The following is a 23,478-nucleotide window of genomic DNA, read 5'->3' on the forward strand; positions in this document are numbered from 1 at the left end:
GAACAGCTGTCAGTCATGAAGATTAAGCAAGTCAGTTCATATAAAACACATGTACAGTGCCTGGCACATGGTAAATAATCAATGTTAGCTAGTATTAATTACTACCACCAACCCTACTAGTATTGCAATTTTATCCTGCAGCTATACTTTTGCTGGAGCTGGTTATTACAGGAAAATGACCATGAAGCTCAACCCAAGAACTTAAACTGTCAGCAGAAGTAGAACCAGGAGAGTGACAGGATGAAATGGGGCTGAGGATGAGGTGGTGACACCACACAGAAAGAGCAATACGGCTTTTCCTCCCTGGCTTGGAAATCTGGGGGAATGTTCATGCACACATACAATAAGGAACACCTGGGAGGAGCCTACTCTGTGACTAAACCCTACACACCGTGATGCTATGGACAGGAGAGTGATTTGTCTCAACCAAATAATCTGCTCATTAAGGGCCAGTGGCAAATACCTGTGAGGCCTATCATGCTAGAAAGAGCTCAAAAACAAACAAAAGACTGCATGAAAAGGTGCTCAACATCATTAGTCATCAGAGAAATGAAAATCAAAACCACAACAAGATACCACTTCACATTCGCTGAAAAGTGACACAACCCGAGTGTCCACCCACAGGTGAATGGATAAACAACATGTGGTCTACATACAATGGACCATGACTTCGGCATGAAGTGCTGATACGTGCCACAACACGAGGAACCCTGAAAACATCGTAGGCATTATGATTCCTCTTATACGAAATACCTAAAATAGTCAAATTCATAGAAACAGAAAGTAGATTCGAGATTACCAGGGTCAGGGAAAGGGAATGGGGAATTACTGTGTAATGGTACAGTTTCTGCTTGGAGTGATAAAAAGCTGTGAAAATAGACAGTGGTGATGGTTGTACAACACTGTGAATATAATTAATGCCACTGGTTTGTACACTTAAAAATGGTTACAACTGCAAATTTTATGTTAGATATTTTACCACAGTAAAATGTATTTAAAAAACAACAAGCAAGGCCAGGTGCAGTGGCTCATGCCTGTAATCCCAGCACTTTGGGAGGCCGAGGTGGGCGGATCACCTGAAGTCAGGAGTTTGAGACCAGCCTGGCCAACATGGTAAAACCCTGTCTCTACTAAAAATACAAAAATTAGCTGGGCGTGGTGGCATCTGCCTGTAATCGCAGCTACCCGGAAGGCTGAGGCAGGAGAATCGCTTGAACCCGGAGGTAGAGGCTGCAGTGAGCCGAGATTGGCGCCACTACACTCCAGTCTAGGCAACAGAGCAAGACTCCATCCAAAAAAAAAAAAAAAAACAAAAACAACAAGCAAACAAACAAAACTAACAAAAGGCCATTTCTTCTGCTTTCCAATACATTCGGAAAGGGCACTTCACCTATTTTTCTATGAACACATGCTTCATTAGTGTTCTTCTAATTGAAAATACACACTTTTTTTCAGCTTACCCCTCCTTTCCAATTCCATCAAAATATCTAACTTATTTTTAATAAGTTACATCATACTTAAAAATATAAGTAAGTCGGCCGGGTGCAGTGGCTCACGCCTGTAATCCCAACACTTTGGGAAGCCGAGGCTGGTGTATCACGAGGTCAGGAGTTCAAGACCAGCCTGGCCAAGATGGTGAAACCCCATCTCTACTAAAAATACAAAAATTAGCCAGGCGTGATGGTGGGCACCTGTAATCCCAGTTACTCAGGAGGCAGAGGCAGAGAGCTGCTTGAACCTGGGAGGCGGAGGTTGCTGTCAGTCTGGGTGACAGAGTGAGACTCTGCCTCAAAAAAAAAAAAAAAAAAAAAATCAGCCAGGCGCAGTGGCTCATGCCTGTAATCCCAGCACTTTGGGAGCCAAGGCAGGCGGATTGCCTGAGGTCAGGAGTTCGAGACCAGTCTGGCAAACATGCTGAAACCCTTTCTCTACTAAAAATACAAAAAAATTAGCCAGATGTTGTGATGTGTGCCTGTAATCCCAGTTACTCGGGAGGCTGAGGTAGGGGAATTGCTTGAGTCAGGGAGATAGAGGCTGCAGCAAGCTGAGATCGTGACACTGCATTCCAGCCTGGGCGACACAGCAAGACTCCCGTCTCAAAAATAAATAAATAAATAAATAAATAAATAAATAAGTCATATACGAATAAGGAGCTATATAGTATATTTCTTTTTTTTTCTTTTTTTTTTGAGACAGAGTCTTGTTCTGTCACCCAGACTGGAGTGCAGTGGCATGATCTCGGCTCACTGCAAGCTCTGCCTCCTGGGTTCATGCCATTCTCCTGCCTCAGCCTCCCAAGTAGCTGGGACTACAGGTGCCTGCCGCCACGCCCGGCTAATTTTTGTATTTTCAGTAGAGATGGTGTTTCACCATGTTAGCCAGGATGGTCTCGATCTCCTGACCCCGTGATCCGCCCGCCTCAGCCTCCCAAAGTGCTGGAATTACAGACGTGAGCCACCGCACCCAGCCACGCTATATAGTATATTTCATATCTATTTTAATATTAAACTTATACTACTGTGTGACTTGTCTTTCTCCTCTCTCCAAATGATCTTTGTACTATTTCTTATTAGTAAGCATTTACTATGTGCCAGGCACCATATTAAGTGCTTTAGATATGTTCTCTCACTTCGTCCTTACAATAACCTTATGAGCTATTATTATTCCTATTTACAAATGAGGTATAGAGAGGTTAAGTAACTTGCCAAGGGTTACACAGTAAGTAAGAGATGGAGCTGGCATTCCAAATGAGCAGTCAAACTCCAAGCCTGGCTCTTAAATTATTGGAGAGGCAGCAGAAAATAATAGAAAAACATTAGGATTAGGGTTGGTAGGTCTGAGTAAGAGTCAGTTATGGAGAAAGGGTGCAGCTTGCTGAAATCAAACAGGAGTTGTAAAGGCCAAATCCGAGCGCATGTGAAAGGCTCTGCTCAGGGGGTGTCGCATTAGCAGGTGATGATGCTTGCTTTGTGAAATGCCTGCTGCACAGTTTCCTGGGTATGCACTTTTTTTCCCCTTTAATACAATAAATCAAATTCATAGACTAACCACATGAGGCGGTTTCAAAGCACGAATAAATTCACTGGTTTGCTGGTAATCCGTGTGAGCTGAGAAAGAAATGTAATCAACAGACATTTTCAGTGGTAACTTCTGTCCAGACATAGTAGTGATTTCTTCAGGTTCAGACATGATGTGCTGCGGAAAATAAAGAAAAATAACAAAACAAACTACCCAGTTATAAACGTAAAGGTACATTTTCATTTTTTTCATGCAGTCGTAAACTCATGTTAAATTTAGGACCTTCAGCACAAAATCATTCTAATATAGCTGACTCAGTAAATATCAAATACTCATGTTCTCAGTCAAGCAGACATTTAACGAGAAAAGTAAACAAATTAACTAAAACTCATCTATCTGGAGTGCTGGCAGTGAGAATCATAACTCTTATGCTTAGAAAGACAAACCTGTATTCCCAACTATTCTTGTGCTCTCCAAAGTCATTTTCCAGATATGTGGATGTATTTCTATTCTGAAAATCTTTGTTTCTTCAAATAGGGTCTCACTTTGTCACCCAGGCTGACATGCAGTGTGCGATCTCAGCTTACTGCAGCCTCAACCTCCTGGGTTCAAGCAATCCTCCTGCCTCAGTCTCCCAACTAGCTAGGACTACAGGCACATGCTACCATGCCTGGCTAATTTTTGTATTTTTTGTAGAGATGGGATTTCTCCATGTTGCCCAAGCTGGTCTCGAACTCCTGAGCTCAAGTAATCCACCCGCCGTGGCCTCCCAAAGTGCTAGGATTACAGGTGTAAGCCACCGTGCCAGGACTGGAAATCTATTTTTATTTTATTTTATTTTCTGGGAGATGGAGTCTTGCTCCGTCATCCAGGTTGGAGTGCAGTGGCGCCAATCTTGGCTCACTGCAACCTCTGCCTCCAGTTTCAAGCAATTCTCCCTGCCTCAGCCTCCCGAGTAGCTGGGATTACAGGCACACGCCACCAGGCCCGGCTAATTTTTTGTATTTTTAGTAGAGACAGGGTTTCACCATGTTGGCCAGGCTGGTCTCGAACTCCTGACCTCAGGTGATCCGCCTGCCTTAGCCTCCCAAAGTACTGGGATTATAGGTGTGAGGCACTGCACCCAGCCTGGAAATCTATTTTAAATACAACATTGTCAGTAAAGAACTTTATAGAATAAGGTAAAGTAATAAAGATTATCAAAATAAAGAATCATATCATGTTTTTAAAAATAAGAGGATGAGAATGTGATGCCTGGATGCTCAGAAACAGCCTCTCGAGTTCTGCATATATTTTCTACAATTTCTACATCCCTAAGAGCTGAAAATCAATGTTTCATAACAGTAGAAGGTGGTCAACCCAAACACATTCTACAGCTTTTTAAGATCATATGTATTAGTAAACCTCTTCATGAGAGGAGGGAGGGTATTCACGTGTTTGTCTCAAACAGGTTCCTGTCCATTCTTCTCTACTTGCAACCAGATGAGCACTTCTCAAACTTTAATGCGTACATCAATCACCTGGGACCTCATTATGCCATTCAGTGTCTGCATAATTCCACATCCCACGCACATCTCTAGCTACCTATTCTCGTCCTCATTTTTAAAAATCAAAACTTGTATCATTTAAAGAACTACTTCAGTGCAAAAACCTGTGAGGACCCTGCCACCTCCGTAATTCTGATTACGAATAACACAATAGCCTATGACTATAACTGACCTTGGCAAGTGTCCCTTCTACACAGTATCCTGCTATAATGACACCGTTCCTCTTATCGGTACACCAGCTTTCAAATAACTCTCTGGATAAGCCACTTTGCATCATGCCTGGGGAGGCCATTACAACACTGGGACCAATGTCATCAAAATGATCCATGCTCTAAGAGAAAACAGAATGGGAAAAGTATGTTAGCTACCAGCTGCTGACAAAGCATTCTTTCTTTTTAAAGAATAACAAAAGGCTAAGAGATTAATCACACCACTGAAAGGGCTGTCACAAGATCTGTAAACATTTTAAGTTCAGTTGCCGAATTCCTAACTAGTTTAGGCTAGGAATGGTAGAAAAACCAAGTAATAAAAAGCAGTAAGTTCACCCCGATCTTCAAAACCTTCTATTGGTAGCTAGAGGGCCATCAGAACCATCAGGACCATCTTCAGCGCCTAGCAGGCCAGCAGAAAAGTAAAAGGAAGAGTCAAATGGGTCTTGATCTACCCAAGACACAACTCTGAAAAAATATTGCCAAAGACTCACAATGGCTTTGCATGCTCCATGAATATTTTGAGCTGGCCTGGAAATCAAAAGGTTTAACATTGTTCCAGGGAGAACTTGTCTATAATCTTTAAGCAGTTAACTTAAAATATATACTTTATGAACAAAGCCAATTTACAACCGGAAGACCACTTTTAAATTATGTCGGATTATCAATTATTTTATTATGATTCAAGCATCAATTGAGTTAAACAGTATTTTTTAAATTAAATAAAATCAGATTTTATTGAATGCTTCCAGAAAAGTATATAAAAATTTTCATATATAGAATTTGCAGCACTAATCAAAAAGATGATTTGGTTTGAGTGAGAAGAGAAACTTAAATACATAATACAAGATACTTTTCTCCTCAGAACTTTTTATTCCTACGGCAAAAGAGGTAAGTATTATAAATACTGAGAACACAGGGCTACTTGAGGCAAGTGGCAAAATCTGTTGAAGCAGAAAAAGAATGTCAGCTGCTGAAGTTTTGATTTCCTGCAGAAAAACGACACCTGCTAGAGAAGAAGTAAGACTCCAGCAAGAGGAATTCAGCCAGAGTCGCTGACATGCACTGCCTACGATTTTCATTTTATTTTGATAGAGACAGGGTCTCACTATCTTGCCCAGGCCGGTCTCAAACTCCTGAGCTCTAGTGATCGTCCTTCCTGGGACTCCCAAAGTGCTAAAATGACAGCTGTGAGCCATCACTCAAGGCCTCGTACCTCCTACTACTAATGACTGATTTGGTTTTATCCATCCTTGTCTTTCTTCCACAAGCACTCACCTTGAGGTTACTAATGTGTTTGAAAACAAAGGGATTATTGATGTTGATCTGTTTGCGGATTTTGTCATTCATGGCATTTACATATGTCTGGTACACTGCCATACACTTCTTGGCCAAAGATGATGCATAGTATATTGGAATGTCATGTAGTTCTGGGTGATTCTGCCAGTACTCATCTAGAGAGATTTTGCAAGAAACATCACTTTGTTAGATGGGGTAAATAGTTCAAATAATAAATTATACACATAGAAACAAGAAATAATACACACACAACCAAGAAATAAAGCACACAACTATATTTTAAAGAGTTTAAGCAAAATTATCCTGGTTGTAACTTAAATTTACAAAACCAAAACTTATTTCTACATCGTGTATGACCTAAAAAGAATGCTATGATCATAGTCCAAAGATGTGGAGGCTTTTAAACATGACTCAGTATAAGTTTACACTGAAGTCTGTAACTTATTACCATAATGAGACACTAAATAATACATTTTTATTTAAATGTATTAGAAAAATGTATTAGAAAAAAATTCTGTGATGGTTTTAAAAATGTATTATTAATATTTCAAACAGATTTATTGAGTGCTAATTACAAAAGAGAATTGCCAAGAGTTAACCGATTTTGAACACTTAAAGAAAAAGTATAGTCATATCACGTATTATTGTTTTTTTTGTTTTTGTTTGTGTTTTACACCCAGGCTGTCGACTAGTCTTGAGGGTAGTGGTGTGACCATGGCTTAGAGCAGCCTCAACCTCTTAGGTTCAAGTGATCCTTCCACCTCAGCCTTCTGAGTAGCTGTGACTACAGGAGTGTGCTACCACACTCGGCTAATTTTTTTTTTTTTTTTTTTTTTGAGACTGGGTCTCATTGTGTTGCCCAGGCTGGTCTCAAACTCTGGACTTAAGTGATCCTCCTGCCCAGCCTCCCAAAGTGCTGGGATTACAGGCATGAGTCACCACACTCAGCCATGCTTGTATTTTTAAAAACCTACTAACCAGTTTCTGATAATTAAAGAAAGCAGTGGGTAATATACCGTCAAAAGACTTATGTTAAGGGAAAAGCCCTCATTAAATCCCAAAATTTTATCAGGGTAGTATGGCGACACCCTTTATTCTAATAGGTGCCTCTGCAGTTTGAAAATGTATTATATGCCTATAATATAATTTACATCTATAATTTCTTTTTTTTTTTTTTTTGAGACGGAGTCTCACTCTGTTGCCTAGGCTGGAGTGCAGTGGCGCGATCTCCGCTCACTGCAAGTTCCGCCTCCTGGGTTCACGCCATTCTCCTGCCTCAGCCTCCCGAGCAGGGGACTACAGGCGCCTGCCACCACGCCCGGCTAATTTTTTGTATTTTTAGTAGAGATGGGGTTTCACCAATTTACATCTATAATTTCTAATTTTCAAAACAACTTACGAAGACTTAATCACCATCTTAACTAGCAAACTAAGGGTAAAAAAAAAAAGGCTGAATATTGTGTGAATGTTATTCTTCCATTTGATGTATCAATGATAATTCTATATGAGGACGAAGACTTTCTGTCACATGCATTACAAATTTCCTGCTTTGTCTTCTAGTTTATCCCATTCATGATTTGTTTATTACTCTTATGATTTCTTAGATACCCTAAAGCGGACTACATCCCACAATCACGCCACCATTTCTTGTTTTGTTGTGCATGTTTTTATGAATAAATTTTGAATATTGAAAAAAGTTAAATAATTTGCCTAAGGTCATATGGCTCTAGCCATATGATAGATTTGATCTGAAACACAGATAAGATTTGAAAGCAGCTGTCCTTTCTATTATACTATATTACGAGGGAGAATTTAAGGAAAAAGGGCAACCAGTTGCAAAGAGCAGACGGTAGAACTGCCAGATAAAAATATCAAATACTCAGTTAAACTTGAATTTTAGGTGAACATTAAAAGATTTTTAGTATAAGAATATATACTAACGAGACCAGCCTGGCCAATGTGGTGAAACCTCGTCTCTACTAAAAACACAAAAATTAGCCAGGCATGGTGGCATGTGCCTGTGATCCCAGTTACTTGGGAGGCTGAGGCAGGAGAATAGCTTGAACCCGGGAGGCGGAGGTTGTGGTGAGCCGAGATCGCACCAAGCCGAGATAGCGCCACCACACTCCAGCCTGGGTGACAGGGTGAGAACCGTCTCAAAAAAAAAAAAGAATATATATTAAATATTTGGTACACTTATACTAAAACATTATTCATTATTTATCTGAACCTAAAATTTAATGAGTTGTCCTCTAGTTTTATTTGCTAAATCTGGCAACCCAATTTGATGATGGCAACACTGTTTCAACTTCCTAACTTTTCTGCTCTTCATCTTACTGGTTACGAAGACTGATTTCAAGACTTCTGGTCGGGCGCAGTGGCTCACACCTGTAATCCCAGCACTTTGGGAGGCCGAGGCGGGCAGATCACGAGGTCAGGAGTTCGAGACCATCCTGGCTAACACGGTGAAACCCCATTTCTACTAAAAATACAAAAAATTAGCCGGGCGTGGTGGCGGGTGCCTGCAGTCCCAGCTACTCCGGAGGCTGAAGCAGAATGGCGTGAACCCCGGGGGGCGGAGCCTGCAGTGAGCTGAGATCGTGCCACTGCACTCCAGCCTGGGCAACAGCGAGACTCCGTCTCAAAAAAAAAAAAAAAAAGACTTCTAAGGACGAATTTGACTTGCAGTTAGGAAGGAGGACCAATCAAGATCAAAAGACTGAATTAGATTCGGATTTGGGAAATTCAGCTTCTGGAAGTCCTATATGTTACAGATTTGCTTTTCATCTGGGGTCATTTCTTCCAACTTTCCTTCTGTTTTCCTTTTCAGTGTGACAGGGATACTATTTTTTCTCCTCACCAAGATGGCAGAACAGAGGAAGAGCTAAGATGCAAGTGTATCTAGTGCTTCACACAGAGGTGAGACACATGCAAAGCACCCATTTTATTATTTGCTTTTTTTTGAGACAGGGTCTCATTCTGTTGCCCAGGCTGGAGTGCAGTGGCACAATCTCGGCTCACTGCAACCTCTGCCTCCCAGGCTCAAGTGATCCTCCCACCTCAGCCTCCCAGGTAGCTGGGACAACAGGCGTGCACCACCACATCCAGCTAATTCTTTGTATTTTTTGTGGAGACAGGGTCTTGCCTTGTTGCCCAGGCTGGTCTTAAATTCCTGGGCTCAAGTGATCTTCTGCCCTTAGCCTCTCAAGGTGCTGGAATTAGGGATTACAGGTGTGAGCTGCTATGCCTGGCTGTAAAGCACCTTCTTTTATTCTTTAATAAGAGTGCTTTTCCCAAATAGAATCACAGAATGTGAGGTAGAAGGGATCATGAAGTACAAATGTATGCTAAAAAGTAACAACCATTGTTCCTCTTATTACAAATAGTTATACATGTTCACTGAAGTACTTGTAAAATGGAGAAAAGCAGAAAACACAAAATATCATCCATATTCTCACTATCCAGATTTAGTAGCTTTTCGGTCATTTGTGTGTGCATTTTTTACTTAACTAGGATCAGAGTACATATAGCTTTTTTGTTGTTTTTTGTTTTTTTCTGAGACAGGGTCTTGCTGTGTCACCCAGGCTGGAGTGCAGTGGTGCAATCTCAGCTCACTGCAACCTCTGCCTCCCAGGCTCAAGCAATTCTCATGCCTCAGCCTCCAGAAAAGCTGGGACTACAGGTGTGCGCCACTACTCTGGCTCATTTTTCTATTTTTGGTACAGACAAGGTTTCACCATGATGGCTAGGCTGGTCTTGAACTCCTGGCCTCAAGTCATCTGCCCACCTCAGCATCCCTAAGTACTAGGATTATAGGTGTGAGCCACCATGCCCAGTCCACAGTACATATGGTTTTGAACTCTACTTTTTTGGTTGGCTTAATATATTATGTGAAAGTATGTAATTACTCATCTGCAACACAATTTTTTCCTACAATGTTATATTTACTGACATATTTCTTTGAAAATACTAAAATGATGAACACCTTTCTTGACAAAATTTTCTGTACATCTCATTTACTTCCCAGAAGCGGAACTGCTGGCCAAAGGGTACATATATTTTAAGACTTCTGATGGCAACCGGAAGGGGACGCCAGTTCACATTCCCAACAGCAGTGCATGAGAGTTGCTGTTTTCCTGGGCTATTCCTAGATCCAAATCTCTATTATTATTATTATTATTTTATTACTTTTTTTTTTTGAGACAGAGTCTCGCTCTGTTGCCCAGGCTAGAGCGCAGTGGCGCCATCTCGGCTCACTGCAAGCTCCGCCTCCTGGGTTCACACCATTCTCCTGCCTCAGCCTCCGGAGTAGCTGGGACTACAGGCGCCTGCCACCACGCCTGGCTAATTTTTTGTATTTTCAGTAGAGACGGGGTTTCACCATCTTGGTCAGTCTGGTCTTGAACTACTGATCTCGTGATCTACCCACCTCAGCCTCCCAAAGTGCTGGGATTACAGGCGTGAGCCACCGCTCCCGGCCCCAAATCTCTATTTTTAAATGAAGGAAACTGGAGTCCAGAATAGTGGAATGACTCATCCAAGACCACGTTATTATCTTGATAAAAATGACAAGATTTTGATCATCTCCTAAATAGAAAGGAAATGGCATACCCAGAATCAAGAGCAGCTCCTGAGCCCTTCCAAGAGCAAAGACGGGAATGAGACCCCTGCCTCCTCTGTTTACAATATCGTGGACAGTGTTACAGAATCTTGCTTCTCGCTCTTCACGTTTCTCATGGATATGGGTCCCATAAGTAGATTCCTAAATAATACATTAGACGTGTGAGACTAAGACCAATGATCCCCAAAGAATTCAAAAGTTAAACATCAATGAAATGCTGAGGGGCTAAACAATTCACTTCTCCATTAGCATGTCATTTACTCAAACGTGTTGTCATAATAGTAATTGGGAAGAGCAAGCAAGAATGCTAGAATTCAGGCCCAGTGCGGTGGCTCACACCTGTAATCCCAGCACTTTGGGAAGCCAAGGTGGGTGGATCACCTGAGGTCAGCAGATTGAGACCAGCCTGGCCAACATGGTGAAACCCTGTCTCTAATAAAAATACAAAAATTAGCTGGGCATGGTGGTGAGCATCTGTAATCCCAGCTATTCTGGAGGCTGAGGCAGGAGAACTGCTTGAACCCAGGAGGAGGAGGTTGCAGTGAGCCGAGATAGCACCATTGCACTCCAGCCTGGGCGACAGAGCGAGACTCCATCTCAAAAAAATAAAATTTAACAACAACAACAACAAAAGGCTGGGCATGGTGGCACATGCCTGTAATCCCAGCATTTTGGGAGGCCGAGGTGGGTGGATCACCTGAGGTCAGGAGTCCAGTCTGACCAACATGATGAAACCCTGTCTCTACTAAAAATACAAAAATTAGCTGGGCATGGTGGCGCACGCCTTGTAATCCCAGCTAGTCAGGAGGCTGAAGCAGGAGAATCACTTGAACCTGGGAGGCAGAGGTTGTGGTGAGCCGAGATGGTGTCACTGCAGTCACTCACTCCAAAGTGAGACTCCATCTCAAAAAAAAAAAAAAAAAAAAAATGCTAGAATTCAAATCTAAGAACCTTTTATAAAATGGAATCAGGAAATACTCCAAAACTGTATCTTCTTCCCATGTCCTTTTTTAACCATTTTGCTTTCCATTAGGAAGAAAAAGGTTATTTCTCCCACCTCTGATAAGTCAAAGCTTTTAAAATAGAAACAGATGTTGTTTCTTATACTTCTGTTTAAGAATATCCTTAAACTCTTACTGACCAGAAGATTGACATCCCTTGGGAGCTTATCAGAAGCGCAAAATCTCAGACCCCAGCCCAGACGTACTGAATCAGAATTTGTATCTTAGCAATATCATCAGATGATTATAAGCATATTAAAATTTGAAGCACTGCTCTAAAGTATGGTACTATGAAAATAGCTACTTTTTCTGAGGGTTCAAAAAATAAATCTTCCTTTAAATTAAGTTTATATGCTGGGCATACCATGAGCAGAGTCCAATCTAATCTGCTCACATGTTGCTTGTGGACAGCAGTATGTACTGGCCCACATGCCTGGGCAGCTGGGGAATGTGGTAGGCGATGGAGGAGAAACAGACAACTCTTCCTCCTTGAACCACATACACCTGATGTTCTTATATATACCAAAAGCTTGCAAGATTTCTCTCCCAGCCCCTGACTCTACAGTCAGCAACACACATCCCAAGCTGCCCCCAAAGAGCTTCTGTACACAGTTCATTTTTTTTGCTCCCCTGGGACTTGCAACCTAGTAGGCAGACAGGACACACAAAGATAAACAAAACGATAAGTTAGCATGGACTAAGGGCCTGAGGACTAATGGCCTGAGGACAGTCACCATGGCAAAGGCAGTGAGGTCATGCCATTTCTAAAATGACCCATAAGATGTTCTTCTACATATTCTCATCTACAAAAATATATTTAGAAGACAGGGAGAGGGCATAACCAGTAAAAATGATCCTGCCCAGAGACAGCCTGGTGATCCTGCCCAGAGACAGCCTGGCGTCTCTGATATTAGACTAGAGTTAATGCATTTAACAGCAAGAAAGTGAAGCTGCACTACAAAAAGAAGCACCTGCCCCATTTTTTTTTTTTTTTTGAGACTGAGTCTTGCTTTGTAGCCCAGGCTCAAGTGCAGCAGCGTGATCTTGGCTCACTGCAACCTCCACCTTCTGGGTTCAAGTGATTCTTGTGCCTCAGCCTCCCCAGTACCTGGGACTACAGGCGTGCACCACCACACCTAGCTACTTTTTGTATTTTTTTTTAGTAGAGATGGGATTTCACTGTGTTGGCCAAGCTGGTTTCTAACTCCTGGCCCTAAGTGATCTGCCCGCCTCAGCCTCCCAAAGCACTAGGATTACAGGTGTGAGCCACCGTGCCCGGCCACCAGTTTTCTTATATTTTAAAAAAGATAAGTTTATATCCAATAACATGTTATGAAAGTGAGATCACAATATTATTTTCCAAAAGAAAAAAAATCTGCTTACATTACATTGATTACAATATAGTATATTAATACTTACAATGATAAGAATATCAGGCTTAATATTAGGAATTTCAGCTGCCATTAAGTGCCTATCTTCTTGTCTTGAGAAATCACCAGTGTACAAAAGCTGTGAAAAAGATAAAACTAGAAAGTTAGGACTTAGGGAAGGCGTCATTTTGCTAGTGAATAGATTAAACTCATGAAATCCAAAAGTGCAGTTACAGTTTTTAAGTCTAAAACTGATGAAATTTACATGCAGTGCTTGTGTCCAATTCAAAATGTGCAGTTTGGTCAGTAAACGGTTCAGTGCTTCAATTATTTTCTCTAGTAAATGGGAATAATCTATTCCCAGTATCATCTCACAAAGATAACCTATATAACATTAATCCACTTGAGAAGTGCTCGGAACTTCTTAGAGAAAAAGGGCATGCTGACAAGGAAAGGAGTACACTGAGGTACATGGTCTAAAACTGGAGATAAAATCATAAGAGGGTCTGCATCAAATTCCAAGAGAATTCACATCTGCATTTATGCTACTTATTTTTTGTGCCCCAGAGCAAACTGCAAGAATAAATGATTTAGTGATATAATTTACAATTCAATGTCTAAAAGTTCCAAATGTATAAGCGCTGTGAAAAATTTAGGACGTTACACTAGAGCATTGGTTCTCAACTCTGGCTGACATTAGAATCACCTAGAAAACTTGAAAAGGAAAAGGCCAAGCTACACCTCCAGATTTTGATTCAACAGTTATTTTTCAACAGCTCCCTAAGTGATTCTTATGTGCAGCCAGAGTTCAAAGCTGCTGCTCTAGAGTCTAGAAACCTAGCAGTCCACCCACGTTTTCAGAAGTTCAAGGGTTCCCCAAAGATCTTTCCTAATTAACCCCTTTCACTCTTGCAGTCCACCTTGCTTAGGGGTTTATCTGTGAATCCTAAGACATCATGGGGACATGAATATCAAATTGTGTTTTAATTTTAAACGAATGCAGCCACAAAGACACCCCTTCCCTAACCAGTTTTCTAAAGGAAACTGAATCCTATGGTGTCAGGGAATTACTTTTTGAGATGTTTATTTTATTCTTTTCTCAGTCTTTAAAAATTTTTTTTTTCTCAGTCTTGATAAAGTATTGTAATGAAGGTAGGAACTACAATATTTAAAAGGAAAGAATGTTAACTGTATTTTTATCTTATGTTTCCGTGTTCTGACACTTTGCAAGTCTTAGGGAATTTTTTTTTTTTAATACTACTTTGGTGGCACAAAGCTCTGCACTGATTTCTCTGGGGAGAAAAGCACCAGAGCCAGAGGGTACCTTCACGCCTGCGATCTCAATCATGAACATGGCGGCTCCTAGGACGTGGCCTGCATGGTAACACCAAAACTTGATTCCAGCAACTTCCTTAACTTCGTGAAAGTTGATAGTTTCAATTTTGTCCATGCTTTCTTCCAAATCTGTCTCAGTATACAGCATGTCATCCGCTGATATGTTACTAAATTTTGAAAGATGCCAGCAAAAACAATTAAGTCAGATTTTTTAAAAAGCCTTTGAACACAAAGAAATTGTGGATAACATATCCATGAAGATATTTCTTTAAAATATACTGTATGTATTATGCTATTTAAAATTTTTCAGATATTTCGTGTATTTTTTTTACGCTATTGTGTGTATAGCTACAAAATTTGATTTTGAACAAACCACACAGGAAATTAAAACTCTGAGCTCAAAGCACTCTCAATTTTCAGTAATACATACAGTAAATTAAGACAAAATACTCTTTAGGATAGTATTTCTCAAACTTTTTTCCCACCCCAACACTCCTGAAAGATATAACACACTCACATACATTGAACCATGCCAGATATTTCTCACATTAGGATGAGAAAAGATTTTTCTACAAAGTCTAGCACAACCTTTCTCCTGAAAATCATGTTAATGTACTTATAAAAAAGCAAGCGAGAATAGTGGTTAAGGACACTGACTCTGGAGCCAGATTGTTTGGGTTCAAATCCTCGCTCTGTCTCTTACTGTGACGATTTTAGGCAAATAACCTAACCTCGCTGTGCCTCAGTTTCATCATCTATAAAATGGAATTTATAATAGAACCTACATCATGAGTTGGTGTGAAGATTAAATATATTTATCTCCCAGCTGAGTGCAGTGGCTCACGCCTGTAATCCCAGCACTCTGGGAGGCCAAGGCAAACGGATCACTTGAGGTCAGGAGTTCAAGACCAGGCTGGCCAACATGGTAAAACCCCATCTCTACTAAAAATACAAAAATTAGCCAGGCATGGTGGCGTGCACTGTGCGCCTGTAATCCTAGCTACTGGGGAGGCTGAGGCACGAGAACTGCCTGAATCCAAGAGCGGAGGTTGCAGTGAGCCGAGATAGCATCACTGCACTCCAGCCTGGTCAACAGCGCAAGATTCCATCTCAAAAAAAAAAAAAAATTATGTGTGTGTGTATATATATTGTGTGTGTTAAGTTAATATACATTAGGAATTTAGGATTGGGCCTAATATGTGGTAAGCATTATTGAAGTGTTAACGAGTGTTACTACAATTAAGCATAACTCTTCCAATCCAGCCTAATGAAGTTTTAAAAGGACACAAAAGCTATATAAAGACTTCAAGACCAGGTCAGTGACTCATGCCTGTAATCCCAGCACTCTGGGAGGCCAAGGCAGGAGGATCACTTGAACCCAGGAGTTTGAGACTAGCCTGGGCAACATAAGACCCTATATCTTCAAAAAACAAAAAACTCTGCTGGGTGTGGCGGCACACACCTGTCGTCTCAGCTGCTCAGGAGGCTGAGGTGGAAGGACTGCTTGATCCCAGGTGGTTGAGGCTGCAGTGAGCTGTGATCGCACCACTGCACTCCAGCCTGGATGACAGAGCAAGATCCTGTCTCAAAAAAACCTTCAAGGTCAGGAAGGTGCTAGAAACACAATAGGTTTCAATGACCTTGTTAATGAATGATGAAATTACTGATATCCTTATACATGAAAAGAGAGCACCTCATTTTAAAACACAAAATGGTTCATATCTTGAACTATATGTACCATATAGAGCCAAAGTCGTGTATAATCTAATAAAGTAATTTACCTAACTTTGACATAATCGGAAAGAAGCCATCTATAAATAGCTTTTGTGGCATGAGTCATAAATGTTCTTCCTTTGAAACTTGTCTTCTGTAGAAACCAGGGCAGGGCTCCACAGTGATCCAAATGGAAACTTAAAAAGAAAGAGGCTGCATTAATTCTTAAAATTATTATCCATCAGATACCATGTAATGAAACTGTTGCTTACTGTACAAAACAAGTTTTATATAAACAACTATGTACTGATACTTTCAGAAAAACCAAGAGGAGGTATGTGTAGAAGGAAGAAGTAATGCATACAGTTCTAATATGGAAGAAAGATGCTTAAAGTATCGTTTTTAAACAGCAAAAAACTTTATTAGTGAATTAGGGAGGAAGAAGAATATCCCGAGCCTACTCCTGGCAACCAGAATTACAGCAAACATTTTAACAGAATAAAGTTGAAACATGGATATCTCCCTGAGGTCACTGTCTTGTCACATTTTTCTATACGAACTCTATTTAAAAATAGTTTCAACAAAGTTGAAATGGTGTTCTTATAGAAGAATGTGACAAAACAGTGACCTGAAGGAGATACTCTGGAAAAGGGCTTTCTTAGTCTCAAGTTTTACAATGATTCAAGTCATGTACTATCTCCTTCTCACATACTCACTGAATTTATATATAGAGGTAGGTAAGCTTTTCATAGCAAACTTCTCTAGTCTGTGATGACATTATGGAGTGTTGGTTTAGACTTAGATGTCTGCAATATGTTTCCTAGCAGAAAACACTCTTTTAAAAAACCAAACTCTCAAAATCTAGTAAAGAATGATCTTGATAGTAAAAGTCCGTGAAAAAGTGTCATTAATAAAGGGAAAAACTTACTGACTAATTAATAGGAGATCAATCTCAGCTGGGTCAATTAAATCAATATAAGGAAGAGCATCCATTCCTTCTAGGCCAGGGTGGATCCCACAGTCGAGCTGAAAGAGACAGGAAAAGAGATCACAATCTCCTGCACATTTTATTAAAATTCATTCAGCAAACAGACAATAATTCTAGATCTATCACCCATGTACTCAAGATAGACTCGAGGCACTAGCACTTGAAACATGATTCTTATTAAATGTGGCAAATAGGCCATTAACAATTCTAACTTCCCAACAAATTTAAAATATAGCTCACATTTAGGGGTCACAGGATGCAAAGTACAAAACAGCTTCTTTGCAGCTACTTTTGGTCATCATTCTAACAATGAATTAAATCTTTTTCAAAAACTTTGATATCAGATTAAAATTTTAAAAGTTTACAGATTTACTACTACCAGATCGACTCTCATGAGAATATAATAATTAGAAATGGGAAACTTACCTGATCAGGGTGATTTCAATATTTTAAGGCATTAGGGAACAAATTCTTAAGACTTGGTCATTAAAGTTACTTATTTTTATGGCATTACTACCAAATTAACACAATAGATGACTAAAAAGATGACTATGTCTGACCTATACATGTTCTTTTCAGATTGGGAGGAGTTGAGAAGAAAGAGGAATCAAAGGAACATGAGACACAGAACTGACTTTCTAATGAGTATCTTAGAAACCATCTCCTCTAATCCCTCTACCTTTCAGGCTTAGAGAAGCAGAGTGACTTGTCCAAGGCCGGCAGCCCCAATGGGACTTGGGGATCCAACCTTCTAGGCCAAGGCTTGATCCCCACATGCTGGAGGTGGCTAGAGCTCTCAATGTGTTCAGAGTGCTTGGGCCCTTGGGATCTTCCACTGGGGGTGGGGCAGTTAGGTTGGCTCAACCCTTCAGGAATGGAAGAGGGACTTTGAAGAAATAACAGTTCAACGGATCTAGCTGACAATTTTACAGTCATAGAATATATCTTCTTAATCAACTAAATTACTAACTAGAAGTGTGTATTAGTTTTTCTCATTAACACTATACAGCATAGATTACATGCACTATAACATTTTTCTGGGAGCTAAAAGGATAACTAGTCTACAAGAAAAGACTAACACCCAATACAGTCAGAGCCATACTATTAAACTGAGTACAAAAATAGTAATTACCATTATTTTTCTTCCTTTGAACTCGAGAATAATACATGATCTTCCTACTTCTTGCCCAGCTCCACTGTCAACATTCAAAGGGAGAAAAAAAAGGATTTAAAAAAATCAAAACCAAGTCCAATAAACTTACACTTTTTTACAATGTACACTACATGCCATCTGATGACAGCACCTCACTGAAAAATTCTGAGACATAAGAGAGTTCTACAAAATTATAAAGACAGGGAAGAACAGTGTCCACATGGGAAAAGATGAAAACTGATCCTTGGGAGTTCAGGGATCTTGCAGTTGTTAAAATTAAGAGAGAAGGTGGTACAGATCCAAGAAGCCCAAAGGTTTGGGCTTGATTTAAATTCAATTTTCTGAATTTTAGGATTAAATTATAATATATTTAAAATATAAACTAGCAGTTACGCAGATTATGTAATAATACTTTTAGAATTAGCACTTAAGTAGAAAGCCATAAGCATTTCAACACTGTCATCTTCTTTAAGATCATAATGTGTATTTGCCAAACGGCTTAAATTTAAATGGCTGGGCGCGGTGGCTCACGCCTGTAATCCCAGCACTTTGGGAGGCCGAGGCGGGCGGATCACGAGGTCAGGATATCGAGACCCATCCTGGCTAACACGGTGAAACCCCGTCTCTACTAAAAATACAAAAAATTAGCCAGGCGTGGTGGCGGGCACCTGTAGTCCCAGCTACTTGGGAGGCTGAGGCAGGAGAATGGTGTGAACCCAGGAGGCGGAGCTGGCAGTGAGCCGAGACTGCACCACTGCACTCCAGCCTGGGCAACAACAACAACAACAAAAAATTAAATACTTATTCATACTGTGAATTTCAATCATTTTCTTCTACTTTCTGTTATTTCAGCATATTTTATACCAACTACTTAAATAATTTTTGTTTCTTCTTAAATTAGTAATTTCAGCCATAATTTGCAATGGTCACAAGGCACACTTTAAGTTAAACCTCATCTTTCAAATCCCTCACCTTCTTTGATGGCTTTTCCCAACCATTCTAGCTCACAATCCACTCACTCACTCAACATTAAGCAGCTTCTATTTGCCAAGCACTGGATTAAGTGCCTAAGACAGGGAAATGCCTTACAGGGACCCTGACCTCAAGGAACTCAGTCAGATGGACATGCGATGGATCTATCCCCAAACTGAGATCCTACCTCCAAGCAGGTGTTGATACAGAAGATCAAACAACTGTGGATGAGAGCTGCCATAAATTCCTGGCCTTCTACCTTTTAAACATTTTTTATTTGTAATTATGGTGGATACCCTGGCCTTCCACTTTAACTGGCCCTCAATGTTGCCTGGCTGTTTTCTCCATTTCATTTCCGTTTCAACTATTTTCAAACTTTCTCCCCTTTCCCAAATTTTCCAACCCTCTATTCTCTTCTTCACTTGAGGCATGGGCCATCTTCTGCATCAAAAAAATAAACAGTCCATTTGTAAATTTCCTCAACTTCATGTTGGTACAATAATTAAAAATACATGTACCAACAGGGTACCAACCTGCCCACATCTGTCTCCTTCCATTTCTCCTCTATAGATAGAAAAGACCTCTCTTTCCACGATGAATCTTTCCACCATTCTACTCTACGTACTCCCTCCCTCCTTCTGAGGAACTCAACACTGCTGTCCCATTGACATTTTCCTCACTGTCTGCTCTTTACTATCCAATCCAAATTTAAACATACTACAGCCATGTTCATCCCCAAATTAAAATCCCTTGACTCTAATCTCCTTTACTTCCCACTTTATTCTTTCCCCAGCCCGCCTCCTAGGGCAGTGGACCCTCCTGTACTTCCTCACCTTCCACTCACTCCTCAATTCGCTATCCTCTGGCTTTTACCAATCACTTTTCTGAAACTGTCCTTGCTGCTCAGTAGTCATTTCAGTCTTTTTTTTTTTTTTTTTGAGACAAGGTCCCCCTTGTTGCCCAGTCTGGCCTCCAACTCCTGGGCTCAAGTGAGCCTCCTGCCTCAGCCTCCCAAGTCGCTGGAACTATAGGTGTCAGTCCCTATCTTGTTCTCTTGGCAGCCTTTGTCACTCCTGAGGAGTACCTGCTCCTTCCTCAAGCACCTCTCCCTTGGCTTCTCTGACCTGATGCTCTCATCTTGTCTTGCTGGCTTTCCTGTTTCCTTCACATATTCAGCCACCTCTGCTTACCCTTTAAATGTTGATATTTCGAGGGTTTGCTCCTTGGCCACCTTCTCAATCTTCATTCTCATCTTTCTGACATGCTAAGGACTTCCAAGCCTGTATTTGTAACCCAGATTGTTTTTCTGAATCCTAGACCTTTAATACATACACGTGACACTAGGTATCTCTACTAGGATCTCTTCCGGAACTTCATATTCAAGATGCCAAACTAGTTTCCACCATATGCCCCGTACTTGCTCTACTTTCTTCCTGAAATGCTGTCTTCAGATATTGATGTGGTTGGCTCCTTTGTATCATTTGGGTCTCAGTTCCAATGTCACCTTCTCAGATGCTTTCCCTTGACTACCTCCTCTAATTTGCCCTTCACGGCAAGCCACAACCTAGCATCATGTTATCTTAATACAACTACATGAAGTTATTGTATCTACTTATGTCTTATTTCAGGCTAGTAAATGAAAGCTTCTTAAGAACAGAGACATTGTCCATCTTATTCACTGCTGTATTGCTACAGTAGCTGGCATGTAGTAAATCATAAAAAATACTTATTGAATGAATAAAACTCCTCGATTTTGAACCTTGGAAAGATTATGCTAAATGAAAGATGCCAGAGACAAAAGAGTATGTATTGTATGATCGCACTTATATGAAATGTCCAGAACAGGCAAATCTATAGAGAAGTAGATTAGTGGTTGCTTAGGGCTGGAGAGGTAGTGGGGATTGTCTATGACTGCTAATGAATACAAGGTATCTTTTGGGAGTGATGAAAATGTTCTGGAATTAGAGAGAGGTGATAGTTGTATAACTCTATGTTAAGAACAACTGAATTATACTCTTTAAATGAGTTGTATGGTATGTAAACTGTGAGTTGTATGGTATGTAAACTGTATCTCAATAAAGCTGTTACGAAACAACCGAACTCCCAAATTTACTCCAGAGTTGTCCCATCTCTTATACTCCTTGGGTGAATAACACTACCCTTTCCCAACTGCCAAACTTAAGAATCTGATCATAACATCCTCTCTGCCCTGCCTTCCCTCCCGACAACCACCCTTCCAGATACAGCTGATCAGCCACAAAATCCTGAAGATCTCATTTGCACACTCTCTCACACTCATGTCATCCACTACAGGCTCTCATCACCTAGACTTGGAATCTTACAATGATATCTTACTGAATCTGCTCTACTCAATCCATCCTTTTATTCATCTGCTGTACTGCTGCCAGGAGTGATTTTCCTAAAACATAATTCCCACAGTATCCATGCTTGCTTAATAGCATTCACTGGCTCCCTGTAATTGACCTGATAAAGGTCCAAACTCCTATGTATAAGAGGTGCTTCCTAAAGTGGACCTCAACTGCCTGTCGCTTCATCTGCTAACTCAACTCTTTAGCTACAGCCATGAGGAATCTGGCCACAATTTGTGACCACTGTCACTTTCATATGTGCCACTTCCACTGCCTAGAACATCCTGGCCCCCACAGTCTTTAACTCCTACTCATTCTTTAGGACTCAGCTCAGACATTACATTTTTCAGGATCCATGAGGTATCCTTTTTTCCTCAATCTGTCAGAAATCCCTTTCCCATACTTTCACAGTGCTCAGTGCAATGCCTACCTGCGCTCTTAGATTAGCTATTATTTACAAAGCACCTACCGCGATGTTTACTCTTCAAGTTTCATCTTATTTCCATATGAGAAAACGGGTTCAGTGAGATTGCTGTCCTATTAAGTGGTCAAGTAGATAATGGACTTCAGGTCTGACTTCAAAGTAATGGTCTCCTATTATTCCAAAGTATCTCTCCAATATTTCCCACTGTGCACTGTAATTCTCTCCAAAAGGGCGACAGCAATTAACTGGGCCCTCTGTTGCGTCTGTATGCCCATGTGTGGTGCTTGACACTTGCTCAGTGTTTGCTCATCACAGGAAGACATGACAGGTGTGAACTAAACAGAAGGAAACGGACTATGTCCCAAGCAGGTGCTCAATGAAGCCTTACTGAATAAATGTGTAAAGGAGATACTTTCTACCTTTTGGAAAGCGTATATTCATGTTGTGCCAACTAATATCTAACAATAAACATGTTGTGGGTTCGAAATGCTCATCTGTAGGAATTCAAGTTCTCTACATTTGCATCTCCCCTTCAGCAGCATTCCCGACTGATGAGGATCGTGTCCACTGAAAGGCCACTCTCCTTATGGACAGCCGAGGGCTGAGTTTTTGTCCCTAACACCTCTGCACTTTCTCCTCTCCAGCTTTACACCTTCCTTATTCTACTAGGGCCTGAGCTGAGAAGATCGAAACTCACGGCAAGTCCCTAATATTTTCTAACTTCTGGCACATGTGAAGCTCTGGTGTTAAGAAACAGACTTAATTCTTCCCTGCACCGCTGTAGCCTCATTCAGGTCCTCCTCTCATCCTGTCGGGCATTAGCTTCACCGGCTCCCTCACGGCTTGCCCTGACGCGCAGAGATCCGTGCTTGTGCTAAGTGAAAACGCTTCTTAGCGTGTACGAAAGCGAGCAGTGGCCCCGGAAAATCTTTTTTTTTTTTTTCCGACTCCAACATACCCTCCCCTAAAACTGATGAAAAAGCAAAATCCCATTCACTCTATAGCAGGCCCCTTCCGATCAATGGTCCTCCAACCCCTCGAGCCTGAGAAGCCTGGCCCGCAAGCGCGGACCAAAGGCAGGCTGCCGGGGTAGGTGGAAGCGCGGGCGACGGAGGAGGTCAAAGTCTCCGGTTACCCCTCGCGCCCCTCACAGCCCATGGCTTCATTCCCTCTCTCGCTGGTCCCTTACAGGGGTCGGATCAGCAGCTGGTCGCTCTCCTCAGCAGGAATCGCAGACATCCCGAAAGTGTGAGGGCGAAGCGGGGGTGAGGAACAGGTCGCCGGGGTCTTCCTAAATTGGAAGCACAGCCACCGGTAAATAAAGAAGGAAGAACCCCATCCACCAACAGCACAACTTCCGTCACTCCGGAGCCCGCGGCGCTAGACTCCTCCCCTCGACTTCCGGTCGGAGGGGACGCAGCTCACAAGGCTTCCCACCACTTGGGGTCCTGGAACCGGG

The 23,478-nt window shown here is 41.2% G+C and overlaps 1 protein-coding gene across 3 annotated transcripts in view; it reads right to left on the reverse strand.

The window, feature by feature from the left end:
- The window catches only part of CPSF3 (cleavage and polyadenylation specific factor 3), a 51,838-nt gene extending 28,362 nt beyond the window's left edge, over positions 1-23,476 (reverse strand). Inside the window, exons 1-10 of one of the 3 annotated variants that reach the window (XM_055253854.2) lie at positions 23,209-23,476; positions 18,234-18,297; positions 17,042-17,139; positions 16,182-16,310; positions 14,390-14,567; positions 13,115-13,204; positions 10,685-10,835; positions 6,053-6,228; positions 4,738-4,896; positions 3,049-3,195 (exon numbers count right to left, since the gene is read on the reverse strand). In XM_055253854.2, the coding sequence (XP_055109829.1) occupies positions 3,049-3,195; positions 4,738-4,896; positions 6,053-6,228; positions 10,685-10,835; positions 13,115-13,204; positions 14,390-14,567; positions 16,182-16,310; positions 17,042-17,139; positions 18,234-18,297; positions 23,209-23,258 (1,242 nt within the window). In that variant the 5' untranslated portion in view covers positions 23,259-23,476. Of the gene's footprint in view, positions 1-3,048; positions 3,196-4,737; positions 4,897-6,052; positions 6,229-10,684; positions 10,836-13,114; positions 13,205-14,389; positions 14,568-16,181; positions 16,311-17,041; positions 17,140-18,233; positions 18,298-20,416 lie in introns of all 3 variants that reach the window. The other 2 variants (XM_055253853.2, XM_063623980.1) reach the window with 2 other exon arrangements.
- Between the last annotated feature and the right edge of the window lie 2 nt (positions 23,477-23,478).

This window comes from Symphalangus syndactylus, chromosome 18 (genome assembly GCF_028878055.3).
Source record: "Symphalangus syndactylus isolate Jambi chromosome 18, NHGRI_mSymSyn1-v2.1_pri, whole genome shotgun sequence".
NCBI classification, from domain to species: Eukaryota; Metazoa; Chordata; class Mammalia; order Primates; family Hylobatidae; genus Symphalangus; species Symphalangus syndactylus.